This window comes from Fukomys damarensis, unplaced genomic scaffold (genome assembly GCF_012274545.1).
Source record: "Fukomys damarensis isolate Sample0158 unplaced genomic scaffold, DMR_v1.0_HiC HiC_scaffold_12, whole genome shotgun sequence".
NCBI classification, from domain to species: domain Eukaryota; kingdom Metazoa; phylum Chordata; class Mammalia; order Rodentia; family Bathyergidae; genus Fukomys; species Fukomys damarensis.
Genome location: NW_022900924.1, coordinates 33,957,443 through 33,977,964, shown reverse-complemented (window position 1 = coordinate 33,977,964; position 20,522 = coordinate 33,957,443). Strand labels below are relative to the sequence as shown.

The 20,522-nt window shown below is 36.5% G+C and overlaps 1 protein-coding gene across 4 annotated transcripts in view; it reads left to right on the top strand.

The window, feature by feature from the left end:
* The window catches only part of Spata16 (spermatogenesis associated 16), a 233,323-nt gene that overhangs the window by 143,786 nt on the left and 69,015 nt on the right, over window positions 1-20,522 (top strand). For all 4 annotated transcript variants that reach the window (XM_010632414.1, XM_010632415.1, XM_010632413.1 and 1 more), the window contains one exon: window positions 13,170-13,254. In XM_010632414.1, coding sequence (XP_010630716.1) covers window positions 13,170-13,254 — 85 coding nt within the window. The remainder of the gene's footprint in view (window positions 1-13,169; window positions 13,255-20,522) is intronic.

Here is a 20,522-nt window from a genome sequence, read left to right as displayed (position 1 = left end):
TCCCAAAAATAAAAAAAAAAAAAAAAAAAAAAAAAAAAAAAAAAAAAAAAAAAAAAAAGATTGATTCTTCCCAGGTTACAAGTGGTCTGTGTAACACTTATTCCTCCCCACTCCTCCTCCTTTTACCAGAGAAGCTAATCTTGCCTGCGTTGAGAACATCTGACCCTCCACATGCATCCTCAGGTTGACAATAATAGTGATACTGGTAACAATGTTATCGATATGATATTTAGAGATAATTTTATAAATTTTAAATTGATTTGCCTAGATTCTTAGTTATAATCACATACTTTCAGGATAAAAGAAATTACTGCTTTTGTCTTTATTCCGAGGATGGGCGATAGAATGTCAGGATGAACACTTCACTTTGTAACTTGTCCAAGCTCAGTCACTGCGCGTAAGGATAGAATGTGGGGCTCCATTGTCCAGGTTCAGCCCTCACATACAACGGTGCAAATGACGCTTCCTCCACTCTTTCTAGTTCTCACTACTTGTGCTTAGGTTACCTCTACTTCAGGGATTTTTTTCTACAATATACATACTCTTCCAGCATCTGGTAATTTTCTTCTGGCTTGTCTTCTTTGTTACATTTGAGAGCCAAAACTTATGCTGCTCACAACTGATCAGGACAATTATCTTGATAATATGATTCCAACTAAAAGAGCATTATGAGGTAAAACTCAGTTTCCAGAAAATTAAAAACCTTTTCCATCAGATTTTACTGTGCATGTGACTCTCTCCCTTGGAGTCTCCATGAGCATCTTTGAGGGCTTCTCAGCCCTTCCCAATATCCTGAGAAGCAAGTGAGGGTGTTTGAGTTGCCAAAATAATTGACACATACTATGGGTGCATGTAGTAGGGTCCAGAGATGCTCCTGCAATACTCAGGATAACCACACACAACACAGCAGGTAGCCACATAAAATCAGGAAGACTGGTCATTGTTGAGAAGCACGGAAAAGAAAACCTGCATCTGCAACTAGAAATTTCAGAAGTATCGTCAGTTTACTATTTTTGTTTGGTTTTGTTCCACTAGTAAAACACTACATATCAGTTAAATATGTAACCGTTCCATAAATTCTGGGTTACAGGATTGTCTGTGAGCTACCATGGCAACCTCATCACAGTAGAGCCCACCTATACTTTGGTGCTCTTAGAAAATGGATTCCAAGTTATAAAGAACTGTTTTCCCACACTGCGCCCACCTATGAACACCAATCGCTCTTTACCTCACTCCTTTTCTCGATCTCTAGGTCTCAAGCTTTTGAGAAATAAGCAGCTATATTTATGACCATGACTGGATTGTACAATATGCTAAATAATTTAGATATTTTATCAGACTGTATAATCCCTGTGTATTCTGAGACTTTTTTTTTTCCTTATCCAGGCAGAGATCAGGAGACAGACAGACTGGCAAGCAGTGACAGTATGCTTTGATTTCCCTATTTCTAGAAAGTAACAAGACAGTTAGTTCTGGCTACTTTCACTGTAAGCTGTTCCTCTGCTGTGAATGGGTTTATTTTCTGCACTGAGTACTCTTATTTCCAACTGCTTTACATTTTATACGGGCTCCAGAAACTGCTGGTATGAACTACTAGAAGCAAAATTAAATTCAAGATTATCTATTTTTGTATAGCCAGACTCTCCTCCAGCTTTTGTCCCTTTTCAGGATGGCCCAAGATGACAGTCTTCATTTTATCCTAATTATTCCCCTTCCTTTGGTGCTGCAAGAAGTTGAATAAAATTGAACAATGATGTTCACGAGTAGAGAAACATGCATTCTGGATTTTCATTAGGACCACAATGTGAGAGTCCTTCTCTCCTGGTGGAGAATGTTCCAAAACAGAGGGTCCAATTCTGGATGTGGGAGAGTACCCTGGGATCAGAGTCTCCTGGAACAGGAGATGGGGAGCCGCAGGAACACTCATTGGGAGGACACTCAGAAGGAGCCTCTCCAGAACGTTTGCTAAGGAAGCTTCTGTGAGGATTTCCAGGCACATCGATGCTCTTCAGAGAGTCAGTACATTATTTAATCGTTATTTCGTTTGATGTTGGCCAATCAGTATCTCCTGTAGAGTTACACTGTTGGCTTCAGGCCAAGCCCATTATTGTTTTATCACTTCCTATATCAGTTCATTCATCTGGAAAAGGAAAAAGTCAGCTTTCGGTTTTCCTTTGCTTGTAAGATTAATAAGACCCACATCTGTGGAAACCACCCCTGGATGGAGACAGATCACACAAGGACCAGAATGTATCACATGTGAGGTCTTCAATGCCTTCTCCTCATCTGCTTCTGTTTTCTGACCTCGTCCTTAGAAATGGTGCATTATCTTGAAGTTCTACTTCGACTTCGTACTGTCACTGCCATGGTTTAGTTGTGTCGGGGGCCCCTCAGAGAGCTCCTGCAGTGCCTTCCCATTCCAGTCTTCTCACCTCTGAGTGCATTCTCCAAAGAGTTACCAAACTTTTATTTCTAAATCACGGAACTTCCCACACTGTTCTCTACTTAAAATCGGACATGGTCCCACATTTCCCACAGGATAAAATCCAAGCTCCTTCATGATTTCTGCCTGTCTTTCTTAAATGCCCTAAGTTCAGCAAAAGTGGTACTGCTGAGGTTTCCCACTTTTCCTCCTACTTTTAACTTCTGCACCTGCATTCAAGCTGTGCCCTAACCCTGAGCCACATTCTCCCTTTGCTTGGCTAAATCTTATTCATCATTTTAATCCCCCCTCCCTGAAAACCACCAGTCCTCTCAGCTACATCAGTGCATATATTGATTATTTCACTTTATTCATTGTGATATAATTATCTCTGTGCATGTTTTTCTCCCCATTAGACCTTAATAATAGGAAATGGCTTATTCATCTTCGATTCCAATCTTTGAAGAATTAATGAATGTGTGATGTATGCAAATATGAATCTAGTAAAAATGAAGTATTCAAATGCCTTACTATATCCATATGATTTCATCAGGTCCCTAGTTCTCCAGACTACTTCTTGATTCTCCACACCAAGTTGGGTCCAACTTACAGGGTACTGCTTATAAACCGACCCCTTAAGAGCAGAGACACAGCTAGAATGATCTTAATGTGGTCAAAGGCTGTCATTCTCTTGATTAAATACAAACCTGACAGGTCCTGGCTGAGTAAGACCTTCTTCCCATCATGGAATCCAAACTATCAATGGCTGAGATTTCAAAACCAGAAGTTGCCATGTTAGTCACCCTATAAATATGTTTTCTGTTATTCCTCACATCAGACAACATCCCAATTCCTCAGTCTGGAATTTAAGGCCTTTCACATTCTGTCCTCAACATAATTCCTTGACCTTTTCTCTGTATCTCTTCCTCTACACAAACTTTCTGCCTCCCCTCAGATCCTGCATTAATGATTTTATGTTCAATGTTTTTGCACATGAAATGTTCCTGATTTTTTAACATGTCCAATTTACTTTATTGGTACTTAAAAATAATACTAGCTAGCCATTCTACAGTTCTCAGTCCTGAGTCATTTCACTGCAGCGAAAAGCACTCTGTTCCCTCTTTGAAAAATCTAATAACACTAAGAGCCATACATCTTAATTCATATTATATAATCAGTTTGCATAGCTGTTTATGGCTAGAAAATATCTTACATTTTGGTTATTCTTTTCAGATGTAGACACCATACCCATAGCCAAATGAGAAGCTTATAAAGCTCAGACTTGTGTTCTTTTTGTACTGTCATGATTCCAGCCCTTCCTATTATAATAAAATAATAAACATTTGCTAATAATTGGGCTCCACGTGGAATAAAAACAAAATATTCATACATAATCTGAAATGACCACTGTTCATTCATTCTTCAACCAGAAATACAGATTTTTATAAAGATAATAGCACCTCTTTTCACATGGCTGTGAAAGGAAAAGTTGACTGTGTCCAATTAATAAACTAACTGAAAAGAAGACATATCTGCTGGTGAGACAAGCAGAGCTGAGGGCAGGGGAGAAGCACCAACATCAGAAGGCAATCTTATTGCCGCATTGGAATATAATTCTAACTGGGAATGTAGTTTTAGGCTATTGAAACCAACAGTCAATAGTTGAGCAAGAAATTAATCAGGAAAAACCAACAAAAGAATATGGAGTCAAAAATGCACCGAAGCGCAACAGCAATACAAAGTAGTACTACAGAACTATGGTAAGAGGCCAAAATGGGGTGCCAGATATGTCTACTTTTGGAAAAATTGCCCTCTACCTCTCAGCTTCCTCGTTTAGTACCTTGGTTGTAAGAACTAAATGAAACCGGAAAGCACTTGCTACATACATAGTCAGTATTCAGTAAATAGTGGCTGCTGTTACACATCATAGTAGAAATCATATTGTGGTTCTTGTGTGTTGTGGTTACCAACTGCAGATCTAGAAATAAGAAATGTTGGAAATATCAGGTGAGAAGGCAGGCATTGAACTTAAAGAGAATCTCTGATCTATTGCTGGAAAGTCTTGGAGGAGGGACTGTAGCTAAAACCAGTAATAACCAGAGTCTAGAACTACAATCAAAGGAGGAATCTATTAACTAAATTAGGGGTACAAAAGTACACATTTAGTCTCAGTGATAATTCCCAGCTATTAGAATTGGGCACAGAGCATGAACTGCTACAAAGATCTAAAGGGGTAACTGTAACTCCTTTAGTCCCTATCAAGTAGTGAACTGCTGGAGCCCAGAACACAGTAGAGCCAGAGCCTCTGGAAAACCTTAAATGACTTGGAGAAAGGGGGTAAAGGGAAGGAGTAGGATAATCATGACAAAGCTTGATGAAAAACCGTTGGTTTTTTTCATTTTATAGATATCATTTTTATTTTTTTTAAAGTCATTGAGCACCTGCTATTTACCAGATACGGTAATAGCAGCCTCCCTGGTTCATAGTCGAGTTCCAGTGAGAATGAAGATGTTTTGTGCATGGAAACTACTAGCTACAGGTGGCTACCGAGTACCTGAAATGGACTTGTTCTACTGGAACACTGAATTTAAAACGTGAACTTTCATTCATTTAAATAGAAACAGCCACATAAGACTAGTGACACCCATATTAGACAACACTGGTTTAGAGAAGGCAGGCAATAAACAAGTCAGCTGGTAAGTAATTATGAAATGTGAAGCTTAGACAAGAAAAGAAAAGAGGTTTTGATTGAGGTTCTATAGGGCAGGAGAGATGGACTGGTGGGTGATAAAAAAATCTGCTGTGGAGAGAAACAATATCAGCTTAGCATTGCAGGCCATGGTGGGAGCTTAGATTTCATTTGAGGTCATTTATGTTTACATTTTTAAAAAGATCACTATAGCTGGCTACTATGTGGGAAATATGTGAACCAACAGAAAAATGCTTTCTCTATGTGTATGGATGTTTGCTTAATTTGCTACGTCAGCTCTTTTTCTGAACAGCAACTCATATTAATGTATATTTATATTCAAAAGGAACATAAGTTTTGCATCCATATTAATTCATCTGAAATTAATAATTATATATACATAGATATACATATATATATATACATATTCTGAGCTTTTTTTAAGTACAGGAGGAAAAAACTTCTTACATGTGCTAATGCTATTATAAAAGGAAATAGCTATACACAAAGACAACAAGGTACTCTGTAGACTAGAAAGAGGTCAATTTCCAATCATAAAGAAAGAACAGGAGGAATTTCAACTAGTTGAAAAGACAACCAGGACACTCACTAATGGAAAGAAAAAAAAAGTACTCATGGAGAAACATTAAGATAACTAAGGTTAATTAATCAATCTAGGGAGAAAAGATGAATATGTTTTGTGAGGATATCTAGAATTCCTACGCTGAGGACAAGTGCAGCCAGGCTGCATAGTACTAGAAAAGGAACTAAAGCCAGCAGATTAAACTGCAGAAGATGCTATTTATGGCTGTGAAGCTGGAGTCAGCGAGGAAAGGAGAGCAATGTCCTTCTGTGGAGGTCTTTAAAACAGGATAGATTCTCATCAGTCTCATTTGAAAGGTTTAAGTGTGAACCTGCCTAAAGGCAAGGTGATGGACAAAATGACTTTCCAAGGTCCCAGCCAGTAGGCCCTGCTGATTGTGAGCTGAGATTTTCTTTTGTTTACCCATATCTGATTGTTTTACACCACCGTGTGGCCACACTGAGTAGAAATGGTATAAATTTTGATTTGGAAACAGACATTGAGAAATGTCAATTATACAATCGCAGTCAGGTTAGAAATGTTTAATAGAAAAAAATCACTTTCCATGAGGGTACTTATACTCATGATCCTTTTGTGATCTTAATTTGAAAAATAAAACTGATACCCATGTTGTTAATAATATGTCTTATTCTTTTGTTGTGTATTTGCCTTTCTATACAAAGATTTGTTTCACAATAAGCTGAGTTCATGACATAAAAACGTATATAAATATTTAAAAGCCAAATTCTGACCCTTTTACATTTAGCAGAGGTATTATGTAAATAAATGTGTCTTCAGTGACAATTTTATAAAATGAATCCAAACATAATATCAAAACAATAGTAGGTTTGCTTGCAGAGAAGCAATAATAGTTGACACATGACTAAAAGCATCATGTTAAAAATAATTTCAGACACAAAACATAAGGTCAATGTATTTCCCAGTACCTTTTATCTTTAATTTATGTAATAGATACATCAGCATCCATTAGCATTTATGACATTCTTGTATGAGCTAACTGGTACTGGTTTCTATATTGGACAAATTAAGTTGTCATTCCATTATCATGCTGCTTCCAGTACAAAATCCTTCTGTTAAATATGGACAGTGAAATAGCCATAGGGCCAAACTGCCTGGGATAGACTCCTACAAAGCTGTGTAACTGTATTAGCTTTCGGTTCTTTGTAGCATAAAATTTAATTTTTTAATTTAAATAAATAAACACAACATGTGATTGCTATTTCAATAGATATTTGTTGTATGACTACCATATCGGTGTTCTAGGCAATGGAGAAAGAGCAGTGAATAAAAAAAGACTAAAATCTCTGCCATCAGGGAGTGTACATTCCTGGGAAGAGCCAGACAGTAAATATGTTAGGCTTTGTGAGCCGTAGGATCTGTCATAACTGTTCAATTCTGCTACTGTAGCACAAAAGAAGAAATATGTAGAAAATATGTAAACAGTACACAAATAAATGAGCAACCCTGTCGTCCATTACAACTTTACTTACAAACACAAGTGGTTGACCCACAGCCAGTACAGCCGCAGTAGAGGAAGGTAGCAGTAAGTACCACCAAAACAAAAAGTGAGTATTCTGTTGTGCAGGGGTACGAACTATGGAAAAAGTAAAACAAGTACGGATATGCATGGTGTCAGAGTGTGATCGGGGAAGTCTTCACGGAGAAAAATGACACCTCAGAAAGTGAGCCAGAAGGATTTCTAGGGGATGAACTGTCCTGGAGAGGGACTGCCAGGTGCAAAATCCCAGAGGCAACAGTGTTCTTCTTTTGGAGGAGCAGACAGCAGGATGGACACTTTATCTGGAGCACAGTGAGACAGCAAATGGCAATAGGAAACAAGGTCAGAGAAGTAATATGCGAGCAGATGACACAGGACTCAAATGCCATTTTAAGTTTGGTTCTTACTCCAACAGAAATTAGACTGCAGTTTTAAGCACAGGAGTGGGCTATCTGGCACACTATTTGAGTGTTATCAGTCTGGGTGCTGTGCCAGAATAAACTAAAGAAGAAGCAGGGTGTTTGGTTTACAGGCTGCTGCAATAATCCAGGTAAGAAATGGTGAACCAGATGCTAGTGCTGGAGGCGGTGACAAGTAGCAAGATTCTGACAACTGTTAAAGATAATGTAACCAAGATGTTTGTCTTAGATCAAATGGGGAATGTGAGAAAACAGACAGGTCAATATCCTGAAGGTTTTTTCCTTGAACTACTACTATATGACCTAGCAAAGCCACTGAGTCCATATCTGGAGAAATGAAAGCAGTATGGCAAAGGGATGTCTGCGTTTCTGAGCTTACTGTAATATTTATTCACAATCTGGAATCGGTCCATGGTACCACCAGTGAATGAGTAGATAATGTCCAATATACACACACCGAAATGCTATTAAGCCATTAAAAAAAGATGAAATCTCACTATTTAAAACAACATGGATGAATCTGGAAAACATCATGTTAAGTGAACTAAACTAGGCACAGCAAGAATATGTGTTCTCAATCTTTTGCAGAAGCTAGAAAAGATCTCATAGAAGTAGAAGGTAGAGTGATTACCAAAGGCTAGAGAGGGAAGACTGGGGATGAGACTGATCAGTGGATATGAAGTTACAATTAGATAGAGTAAGATCTGGTATTCTACTGTACAGTAGTAAGATTATAATCAATGATAATCTATTATAATTTCAAATTTATATAAGTACCTTAATAATTCTCTTCACTGGGGCAGAATGCCTGACCCGCATAACTTGAAAGAGGAATGATGTATTTTGGCTCATGGTTTCAGAAGTTTCAGTCCATGCATGGCTGGCAGCCTTAAATGCACAAATAACATGGTGGAAAGTCTTACTATGATGGAACGCTGCTCACATCACTGTGTCCAGGAACCAGAAAGAGAAGAGAGGAACTTGGGAGGGAGATATACCCTTCAAGGTCACACACACACACACACACACACACACAGCACCCCACCAACCATGACACAGCTCTTCTGACCAGACCCCAACTCCTAACAGCCCAGCTCCTAATAATGCCCACATAATCCATTCACCTTCCAAACACATGAGACTTTCAGGGCCAATAAACATTTACAGTTATTATGTGTTGCTTAAAAATAAAAAAAGAAATGGACAGATGAAAAAGCTGCTCAATGTTGGAAAAGAAGAAATAAGACAGATCAGAGTCTAAGGAATTATTACATTAAGTCTGGGATCTACTTAGAAATCTTAGGGGGGCTGAGGATTTGGCTCAGTGGTTCCGCCACCTGCCTCACAAGCTCAAGGTCCTGAGTTCGATCCCCAGTACCAAAAAAAAAGGTTTAAAAAAGAAATCTTAGATATCTAAGTATAAAGATGCCAAGAAACTAACTTCTAGAAGATTTTAGAGATTCAGAAAGAAGTTAGGCTTAGACTATAAAGGTATGAGTTGTCAACATACTTCTGGTGTTTAAAATCATGAAACTTGCCAGGTACAATGGCAAATACTTATAATCCCAGGCTCTCAAGATCAAGGCTAGCCTGAGCATCTTTGCAAACCTCTGACTCTAAATAAAATAATAAAATAAGATACAGAGCTGATGAGCTCACCCAAGGAGTGAGTATAAAAAGAAAGTTAAGGGAAGGGCCAAGGATTTAGCTCAGTGATTCCACCGCCTGCCTCACAAGTGCGAGGTCCCAAGTTCAATCTCCAGTACCAAAAAAAGATTTTTTTTTTTAAAGAAAGTGAAGGGCTAAGCATTGCTTCCTGGAGTACCTCCAAGTTGGAAATGGAGAAAGATGAGGAGATAGCTAAGAGAATGAAGGGAATAACCAGTAAGATAAGAACCAAGCCAGAAAGAGTGGAGCTGTGGAAGCTAAGTGGGTAAAGTGTGTGCTGGATGAAGGACAGAGTAGACAGTTGTATCACTTGCACCTGAGAATGCGTGTAAACTGAAGACCATGAATCATCGCATTTGGCAACCTGGACACCATAAGCACTGACAAGAGCTGTTCCAAGGGAGCAGCTGGAATGAAAGCCCTCCTGGAAAAAGTTGCAGAGACAAGGATAGAGAGAGAGAGAGGGAGACAGAGAGAGAGAGAGAGAGAGAGAGAGAGAGAGAGGAAGTACATGTAGCTTTCTAAAGGAGGTGGTTGTTTTCTTTTATTATAACAAAGAAAAAAGAAAATAACTGGATATGGGGGGAACAGAGGCAACAGAGGCTATTAGTGTATTCTGTTTTAGGATGGGAGAAACAATAGCATCTGTGTGTGCTGGTAGAAAACCTCCAGGAGAAAAGGGGAGACTGAAAGAGAGAAGAAATGAGATAGAATTGATAGAGCATTTTCCGTGGATAGGTGCAACTGGATGGCATCGAGCACAATAGTAGATGGGCTGGGTTTACATTCTGCCATACAAAGTGTTTAGCGTGCTGGTTAGCACTTAATAAAGGCTCAAAACTGACAGATATTAAACTACCACATGCCAACTAAAAAGAATGGGATAATAGGGTCTTCCAGTGGCAATGCAGCAGCAACACTGAGTAGATTAATGCAAGAAAGATGAACAGAATAGTGACAGTGAGATGAAGACCGTCAGAAGCAACACGGAATCATGGTGGCTAGCATTTCAGATATTGATCTGAGAGTGAACAGGTACCTAACAGGGAGGAAAAAGAAAGAATTTACTTCATGGGGTGAGTCTGCCAGAACCATGATCACACACGGCACTTGACTCCTCAAAATGCTTAATGGGTTGATGACTTAATTATGTTGCCCTTTATAAATTTAGCAGGATGGAAAACGCTTGTCTGTTACCTCACAAATGTTGTGTGCATAATATTATTTCTGTGTACTTTTCATATTCTTTTACTGACTTTTACTGACTCATAAAGGCTGAGCAGTAAAGCAGAGGTACGATGGAGAACTCAAAAGGAAGGTGGGTGGTAAAAGCTTAGCTGCCTTTTCCACTGGGAATCACATGGATCGAAAGAACTGCAGTCTAACTTGTTTTCCTAATATGAACCCAACTAGATAGCAGGTATTGAATGAAATACAGCATACTTACCTCTCAGCAAATATGAAAATTTAGGAAACCACATTTTGTTATTGAAAACTAGTATTTGTTCAATCTTATAATAATTGTACTTCACTGAGATATCATGGGTAATGAATTCAATGTATCATATCGCTGTACTTATTTCAATATAAATTTGAAATTCCATTCTTCTCAAAAAAAGCCCTAGGTCTAATAAAATCAAACTTAAGAATATGGCAAACAATTTGACAGCACTTCACTGCAGAAAACGTTAGTATAAATGAGAAAACTTTCAATTTTACAATGTTCTACAAAAAAAAATCATTATAAACATAGAAAGCCTTAGATATTCACTGTGGAGGTAACCTGTTTCTTTCTCACAGCTTTTCCAATCCTAGGATGACCATCACTAACATTATAGAAACTCTATCAATTTCCTTTTTACTTAATCCAAGCCACTGGGTCCGTAATGTAGAATTATCTTCTTTACTTTATATTTCAAAATTTTAAGGTTTTTCTTTTCCTGAATTTTTCTCAGTCAGCTCAGTACAAATGTTATTCCTGAAGAGAAAATGGTCACCTAAAATATGTGAGAAAAGCAGGAAAACAGAAACTTGGCACCTAACTGTGGATTAGCCATTATACAAATGGCCACTAGGAAATTTTATCTAAGAATTAGACAATTACCTTAAATCCAGCCCACTACATGGATTTACTAAATAAAGTTTTGTTGAAACACAGCAACACTCATTTGTTGATATATTGTCTATAATCACTTCTGCATGGCAGAGTTGAGTAGTTGTAAGACCACATGGTTTGCAAAATAAAATATTTACCATCTGACCATTTACAGAACATCTTTGCCCGTCTCTAGTTGAACTGATAGATGATAGCCTTGTTAAGCAATGTTTGTTGAGTATAATTTTGTGGCCATATTTTACATAGCCAAATGCCAGGCAAGAGAAATCAGATTATGAACCAAATCATCACCTAAGAGAATCGAGCTCCTATAAAAACAGTATATGCTATCACTGAGAGTAGGATTTTTTACATTTACTGTTGACTGCTTAAAATCAAAATTTATCAAATAAATTTCTAGTAATGGGCACCTACAAATTAAATAGATTTTTCTTTTTAGGTTGCCATGGTAAAAAAAAAAATTCCAAATACCTGTATCAAAAGCATTTGAAATGCATTTTTGCCTTTCTAAAGTCTGCTTTTTACAACTGCTTTCTACTCCACGGAGTTCCAAAGGTTCAGAACCTCCCAGCATTTTTTACCTTATCATTAAGGGTTTGGAAAATGTGAGAGAATTCTTAAGAGATTATTCTTAGATATTGTCATTTATCTGAAATGTTTGTGTGCAGCTTCTCTCCAATGACACGTGTATGGAGAAAAATACAAGCTGAGTGATCCTCCAAATGTTGGTATTTGTTTCCATTGTTAATTTTTAAAGTCCTAATTTTTGTCTGTCCTGAGCAAAAATCGAAACATTTTAATTGCTTGAATAGAGTACTATAGTAAGTTTATAGCTTCTGTGTCTCAGACAACCTATATTTAGGGAAAATTCAATTTACAATGATGTCAAGAAACAACACGTATCTGCAGGCAAAGATAAGGAAAACACGCAGGGGTACACAGAGATAGCTCTACTTAAATAAATAAAGTTTGGGTACTAGTGATTAGGTACACAGGATTATTATATGTTTAATTGGCTAACATGCCAATTTGAAATTACTTCTAGTCACATTTAATTGGATTTGGAATCTCTAGAGAAAAGAAATAGAGAGGCCTAGCAAAGAAACAGTCATAAAAGTAAACTGTTTTTTACAAAGGGTGCTAAGTAATGAATTAATATCCATTGCACAATAGTTTGTAATATCCCCTCAGCATAATAAGACCAAGGCGATGATTGTACACACTAGATACTAAAACTAATTCAATTATACATAGAGTTTGGGGAAGGGGATTGTTTGTTCAATTGAAGAATTTTTTTAATTTTAAGAAGGCTAATTTAATCAGAGATGAATAATCTGTTACTGTAATAAAGTCTGATATACTTAAATATCTGCCTCGTAATTGGTCATATATGCTGTACTAGGTGTGAAGACATTTAATCCATACATGTGTTATTTATAAATGCTTTGAAGCTTAATACAAAACAACCAAAACAAAGCATTCCCTCGCAATCTTTAAACATTCTTACACTGCGCAATAGAGAAAACATCTAGAAGATAAATGGCTCATTCCTTCTCTCCTATAGCTTTAGTGTGGCTACCAAAGAAAAAAATCATACCTACTTTCTATATTCTAAAATGTGCTTTAGGTTTTGCTTAATTCTAGACAAATGGAATTCATGCATTACAAAATCTTTTTTGGTATCTGTACATTCTCTTATGGTTTTTCTTCTGCCTTATAAATTTGTTTGTTAAAAATGCGTTCTCATTCTTAGGAGTGCCATGATTGCTGACTACATGTTCTGGCTCTGTGGAGGAAGTGAACAGTGTATAAGCAAGCTCATCAAACTATATTGGCAGGTAAAAATTGATGTCCCAACTAGGGAGGAGGAGCCCTCTCATTTTTAGAGTCAAAATGAAAGATGGGTGCTTGTAAGATTGCTGAAAAAGGTAGCTCTGGGCATATCAATCAGAAGGACACCTATCCAGTTGTAATGTATTTATAATGAAGTAGATTTTTCTGAGACTAATTTTAAGGGGAAAGTTCAAGGTTGTTAATCCTTGGTCCATACTTCCATTTTATAACCCAATATAAATTTTAGACATCTCAGGAACAATTTTTCCAGGCATGCTGTTATAATGACAAGATTATTTAAATATGGACATTTTATTTTCACAGATTCATTTTTTCTTTTTTCACAAATTCTTATTAATCAGTGACCTGTAAAAGCATTTGTAGAAGTAATATCAATTACATAATTAAAGATAAGGCAAATATCAGATGCATTGTTGGATAACTTTTACTACTTAAAACACTTAACCAATAGCAAGTTTCCTTCTCCTTTATTACTCAAAATGGTGGCAAGAACCTGTATTAAAGTTCAATTAGATGTCAAAAATAAAGGTATAGTTTCTTAGAATTATAAAGAGAACTTAACAGTTTGCTGGTTCAGTCTCCTTCACAACATATGAATCTGGTTTTGCCCTCTCTTTCCCAGAGAAGTTGTCCACAAGTTCCTACTAAAATATGCTTAAACTGAAGAGCTCTCCCTCAGGAGAAAAAGAATTCAAGTGTACTAAGTATCAAACTTTTTTCCTCACTTTGCTTTTCACTCCCTAAGAACTTCCATTCAGTGGTTCCCAGTGGAAAACCATTGACCAAATGGAAATTTATTTTCCAGATGAAATTTTTCATATCTTTGAACTGCACATATGTGCCTTCTCTTACATATCTTCACCTCTCCAGACTATATGAGGATTTTCTGTCTTGTATTTTAGGGTGATTTTATGTGACTAAGTATGAGCCATCTGTATCAACTAGAATAAAAGCTGCTAAACCACTAATGGGAAAGTAAGAAATAACCAGCAGTAGCCTTCTGGTGCTTCCTGATTTTTTCCACATTTTTACTATTGTATCTCATTCTTTTAGTAGGCAGTATTGTTTGCTATATAAAACTCCTAGTAATGTCTATGGTTCTATCCAAATATTTGGAGCACAATTTACCTACCATTAAAATACCGAATAGTTTCCCTGGTATGAATAATCTGCAATAATACATAAGATCCTAATAAGATTACTGACATTTAGAAATGGGAAGAAAGGAGCTAAAGGTGTAGGGAAGGTGGGATGGGTAGGGGAAGGGTAATAAGGGAAAAGAAAAAATCTGTACTGTATCCCTAAAATGTACCAATAAACTCAATTAAAGCTGAAAAAAATATATATATATATATATTCCATGCTGGGGATTTAGCTCAGTGGTTCTGGTGCCTGCCTTGCAAGCGCAAGGACCTGAGTTCGATCCCTGGTACCAAAACAAAATAAATAAACAAACAACAAAAAAATCATATACATATATTCCTACCATACTTGAAAGCTGTGGGGTTTTCCTTTCCTTTTTTCTTTTCTTTTCTTTCTTTTTCTTTTCTTTCTTTTTTTTTTTTTTTTTTTTTTTTTTTTTTTTTTTTTTTTTTTTGTTTCTTTTTTTGTAAAATGATTTACCTTTGGGGAGACAGTATTTTCTTTTCATAAAAACCATCAATTTTCTGGTAATTCTCAGACTTTCCTAAAGGAATCTGCATGATACAAACTAAAGTAATTGCTTATGAGCATGTAACTAATTAATTGTAAAGCTTTAACAGGTGCGAAAAATAAGCCAATGACATGGGCTGTACATATGTGCAAAAAAAGACTTTAAGTATTTTAGAGATTTCTTGAGAGAGACAAGAAAAGAGTTGATTCTTATAGATTGGGCAATATTCCACAGGTCTGTCTTACAATAGGTTTCCAATAAATGTTTGGCTCAAGTTGTTAATTTAGCATTGTTATGTTAAGCAAACATAAATTGTAGACCTGCTGTGCTTTCTAGAGTGAACTAGGAAAAAATAGATCTGATATTGGTATGCTGTAAGACAAATTAAGAGCTTGAAAGTTTTATAAATATAAATGGTTTCTGTTTTTTTCCACTTCCAAAGAATATTAATACTCCTATTGTATTTACTTCAAACTAAGAAAATAATCTCCACTTATGAATAAATGCATGTTTGCAATACAAAAAGGAATAAAACAAATATTTTACTATTTTACATTAATAAATGATAAGAGAAGTGTACTTTGTATTATTCTTCTCATTTAATTAAAAGTAAAGTATAGCGTGGAAAAGTGTCCCAGTCTGAAGCCAGGTATGATTAAGCATGGGCTCTAACACCAATTAGTAACTGCACCTAGGCAAGGTAATTTCTTGCTTTGGCTAAAGGAGCTTCAACTGAAAAGTAAGAGATAACTGACATAAAATATTTGAGAGATCTATTCTTAAGGCCCACTTTCATATTAAAATTGCATCCAAAATTTTAGGTTCATCAAAAACTAACACCTCAAATTTTAAGGAAAAAAAGAAGTAACATAATTATAAATTACAGCCTGTAGATAAACTCCACACACTAGCACCCTCTAAGGAGGCCCAACACAAGCAAATCACACCATTCTCTCACCAGTGGCATTCTCTTCTCCTACCCTGATCTTCCTCTCTTCTTTCAAAGGTATGTATCCCTCGCCATCCCCAGACCTTGTTCTGTCCTAAATAAGAAAGGTTTTGGATAGTCCATGGAGTATTCAGTCTGTACATCTATAGAAACAGAGATGCCCTGATACCCAATCCACCCTGGCAGTTACACTGATTACTTTAAGAATATTCCCAAACATCTCAGTCTAGAGATGGAATCTGCACATACAATTGTAGAATCCATTAATAGACAGGTGCTATTTTTACCTACTTTATAAGGTAAGAAGTAATTATGTACAAACAGTCCCCAACTTAAAATGGTTTATTTATAATTTATTGACTTTGCAACAGTGCAAACCTATACCTGTGCAGCCATTCTTTTTTACTTCCAGTATAGCATTCAATAGTTACAAGAGACACTCAGTATTTTATTATAAAATATGCTTCACATTAGATGATTTTGCCCATCCTGAGCACATTTAATGTAAACTAGGCTAAGCTATCATGCTCAGTAAGTTAGACATATAAACACATTGTCAACTTGCAAAGGTTTATTGAGACATTAAGAGTAGGATGATCTGTTAATGCCCTTTATGAGTACATAAAATCCCTACCTCCCTCACTGGTTAATCTATCACAAATTCTGAAACACAAAAGAACGTATCTTTGCTTTAGCAAACTCAAGAGCACCTTTCAATTGTATAGGGAACGCTTTTCATACCATAAAATCCAGCAAGGGGAAAAAGGTATAAAGTTCTATACTATATGACAGCTCACATTGGGAGACATCTCTCCAAATAAAAGTGTTTGTGCATGCTATTCTATAGTAGCATCACCTCTACAGAGCTAGAGAGGGTTGAAAATAACTTGTGATGACTCTACTGGAATACAGTGCCTCTGCAAACTGAGACCCAGGCTTCAGTCAGCAGTTGTCCACCTAGAGAATAACTTGAGACCTCGTCACAAGTCCCCACTAATTATCAAAATGCAAAGTACCTCATAATGCTAAGAATTAGAATGGAAATGGCTACCTTTTGGTATTTATATGTTGATCCTGAAGTAATATTATTACAGGAAGAAGTTTATCCAGATAGTCAAGGCTATCTCAATAATTTGTGCCAATTTTCAGATCAACAAAAGATAAACTTCATAAGATATAAGCCATTTGCCAAGTGGCCATAGATTGTTCATCCCTGGAAAATCCCACTTCCCATTTCCCAACCCCTTAGGTCCAGGGCCAAATTTAATAGCATCATGAAAACAACTGCACTTCCCTCTTTTTCCACTACCCTGTCCCATTCTCCCATATTCACTTTCAGCCATGTTTTTAGCCACAAATTTTGCCATGTGTGTGGCTTCCTTCTCTGCAGTTTGAGTAACAGAACTAACCCTGGTCTGCACTGCTCAACAAAGTAGAGAAAGAAAAATATGATAACAGCTAATTTTATTTCAGAATTCCACAAAATGAGTGCACAGAGAAACCCCACTAAACAGGGACAAGCTGCCTGATCAGCTCATTTCCCACCTTAATTGTACTTTTTTTCTTCATTTTTTTACTCAACCTGCCACCTTATCTCTTTAAATCTGAAATCACAGACCCGTCTGAGAGCCTGATTCAATTTACAAGCATCTATTGGAACAACATTGATACGCATACACACACACACACACACACACATACACACACACACCAAAGCACATATATGCACAGACACACTTATTATTTATCTCACTGCGTTAGAAATTGGTCTCCACGTCAATACCAAAGCAGAATTTACAGAGAATTGTAGCTCTCTCACTATTGTGAGAAAATCATTATGACTTTTTTCTGATATGAGAAATTAAATATTTGTCATCGTACCAATTTCAATATTTTATTTTAATGGCATAAAAGCTTTACCTCTTGTTCACAAAATCCCCGTTAGCCATAAAACAGAGTAAGAACTCTGATGGCTTATAACACCTCACATATGCAAACATCCATCAAAAATGCCAAAACTTTCTAACTGAATTCATATTGTATCATTTTGTTTGTCCTTAAGTCAGTGAAATCATCTTTGCTTGGCCTATAACAAAGCTATCTACATTGGCAGTTTGTTCCAATTTTTAGATTAACAAAAAAAATCTCATAAGATATAAGCTATTTCCTCTAAGTGTCTAGATTTTTGCACCTGGAAAATCTCAAGATTTTTTTGTTCTCACCTCCAGGACTAGGAATTTCATATTGTTATTTGCCTTCTGCCACCTCCTTTAAAGTAGCTGCACGGCTCAACATTTTCAGTGCAAGAACTTGCCTCATTTATGATATTAGCCATTATAAAGTTAGCCCTCCAATAACTTCTCACTATCCAACTGTTCTGAAAAGTTTTCTTTCTTCTTAAAAAAATATAAAAATATAACCAAACTCAATTGCATTTAAACATTTCTGGATTGCTACAAAATTCTCTAAATAGGAAAGAAGTTCATAGCATGCTCTTGCATCTGGACAAAAGAGCTCCTGAAAAGTCACTGATTTGAGCTTTTGGCTCTGAGGAAGCTGAAGGCTTTCCCAGCAGGAGAAAGACCTCTTTAGGGATTGTTGGAAGAGCTGTTGATGCAAACACTGTAGAGAGTCTGACATGTGGAGCCTCTTTCTTCAGTGAAGCAGTAGGGCTGAGAAAGTACCAATACAGGTCCTCCGTCTGTGCAACAAACACCAAGAATTCCCACCCAATTCAAGTTGTACCTGGCATTGAAATGTTCCCCATCTCAAAACTATGAATGGCCTAGATGGTTTCCAAAGGCAGCTCACCAGAAAGAAAAAAAACAAAAACATGGTATAATTAGTCTGTTCTCAAAGGATAAAACCAAGAGCTATTTGTACTGAAAGATGAAAGATTTTCCCCACCAACATGCTCAAAGAAGATAATACACAGCCTGTGAGTCCCTCAAGCCATCCTAGAGACTTCAGGGGTTTGCAGGCAATGGGTTAAGACCCTTACACTATTCCTTCTCATTATATGATTCTTGTTGTTGTAACAACCCCTTTTCTCCTTGATATTAGACCTCATAGAGACATTTGCTACTTCCAACACTCAAAGCAGAAGGAAGGAAGGAAGGAAGGAAGGAAGGAAGGAAGGAAGGAAGGAAGGAAGGAAGGAGAAAGAAAGAAAGAAAGAAAGAAAGAAAGAAAGAAAGAGGGAGGGAGGGAGGGAGGGAGGGAGGAAGGATGGAAGGAAGGGAAAGAGAAGAAAAGGAAGAGGCTCCAGAATGTTATAGTTATATAGTCCCTCTATAAACTATATGGTAGTCATAGTCATTCAAGTTTGAAACCTTTCCAACTCAGTTTGTCCAGATTCCTTTTATGTCAATAAATAATTTTCTTTGCTCTAAAATTGTATTTGCCATTCATTTACCAAGTATTTATTCCATGCCTACGTGTAAGGCACCATGCTCTATGTTGAGGTTATGGTTTTAAACAAAATAGGCATTGCTCTGTCTTCAAGGAGCATACACTGTGTCCTTTCTTATCTACAATTTCACTTTCTTTAGTTTTAGTTACCCATGGTCAAAAGTGGTCTGAAAATACCACCTGGAAAAATTCTAGAAATAAACTATTCATAAGTTTTAAATTGCATGCCTTGAGTAGCACAATGAAATATTCAGCCATCCCACTCCACTCCACATGAATAACCCTTTTTCCAATGTATCTATGCTGTTTCCAATGTATCTATACTACCTATTGGTCACTTAGTAGCACTCTCAGTTTTCTTGTAAACTGCCATAGCACTTCAGTGCCTGTGTTCGAGTGACACTTATACTTAGCAGTGACCCAAAATCATAAATGTCATGATTCTAGCAATTCTGAATGTCAGAAAAAAGTTAAGATGATTCCTTTAAGTGAAAAGATAAAAAGTATAACAAGATATTTTGAGAGAGAGAAGCTACAGTCATAAAACTTTTATGATATTGCTTTAATTGTTATATTTTATTATTGTCATTGTTATTCTCTTACTCTGCCTAATTCATAAATAAAGCATTATTATAGCTATATACATAGAGGAAAAAAAAGCTATTCTGTATAGGGTTAGGCACTATCTGTAGTTTCAGCAATCCATAGAGGGTCTTATGCATAAGGGGTCTAATGTATTCTACCACAAAATATTTACCAGGAAGAACTACTAGACTGTAATGTCATTAAATTATCCACTACTTTTTGATCATCTTTTTTCCATGATGCCATCAAAATGCATTGCAAAAAAAAAACTCAAAAGTGATTTTTTAAACCAGATAACCACACTAAATATTGATTTGATATGAAATTTAAACCAATAATGCCTGACATGAAAATATTTGGCCAGCATTGTTTTGTAGTTATTATGCAAAGAAATGTTAATTTCTTTGGTTTGCTCATTATGCATCGTATGTGTCAAATTTTCATGCTGTACATATACCGAATAAATATGTATGGTTATTGTGTTGATTAAAATTTATAGGTATTTATATAAGCAAGTGATGATCTAACAATAATCATTGCTTAAATTTTATTTATTTATTTTTTTTTTTTTTGGTACCGGGGATTGAACTCAGGTCCTTGCGCTTGCAAGGCAGGCCACCGAACCGCTGAGCTAAATCCCCGGCCCCCTATTG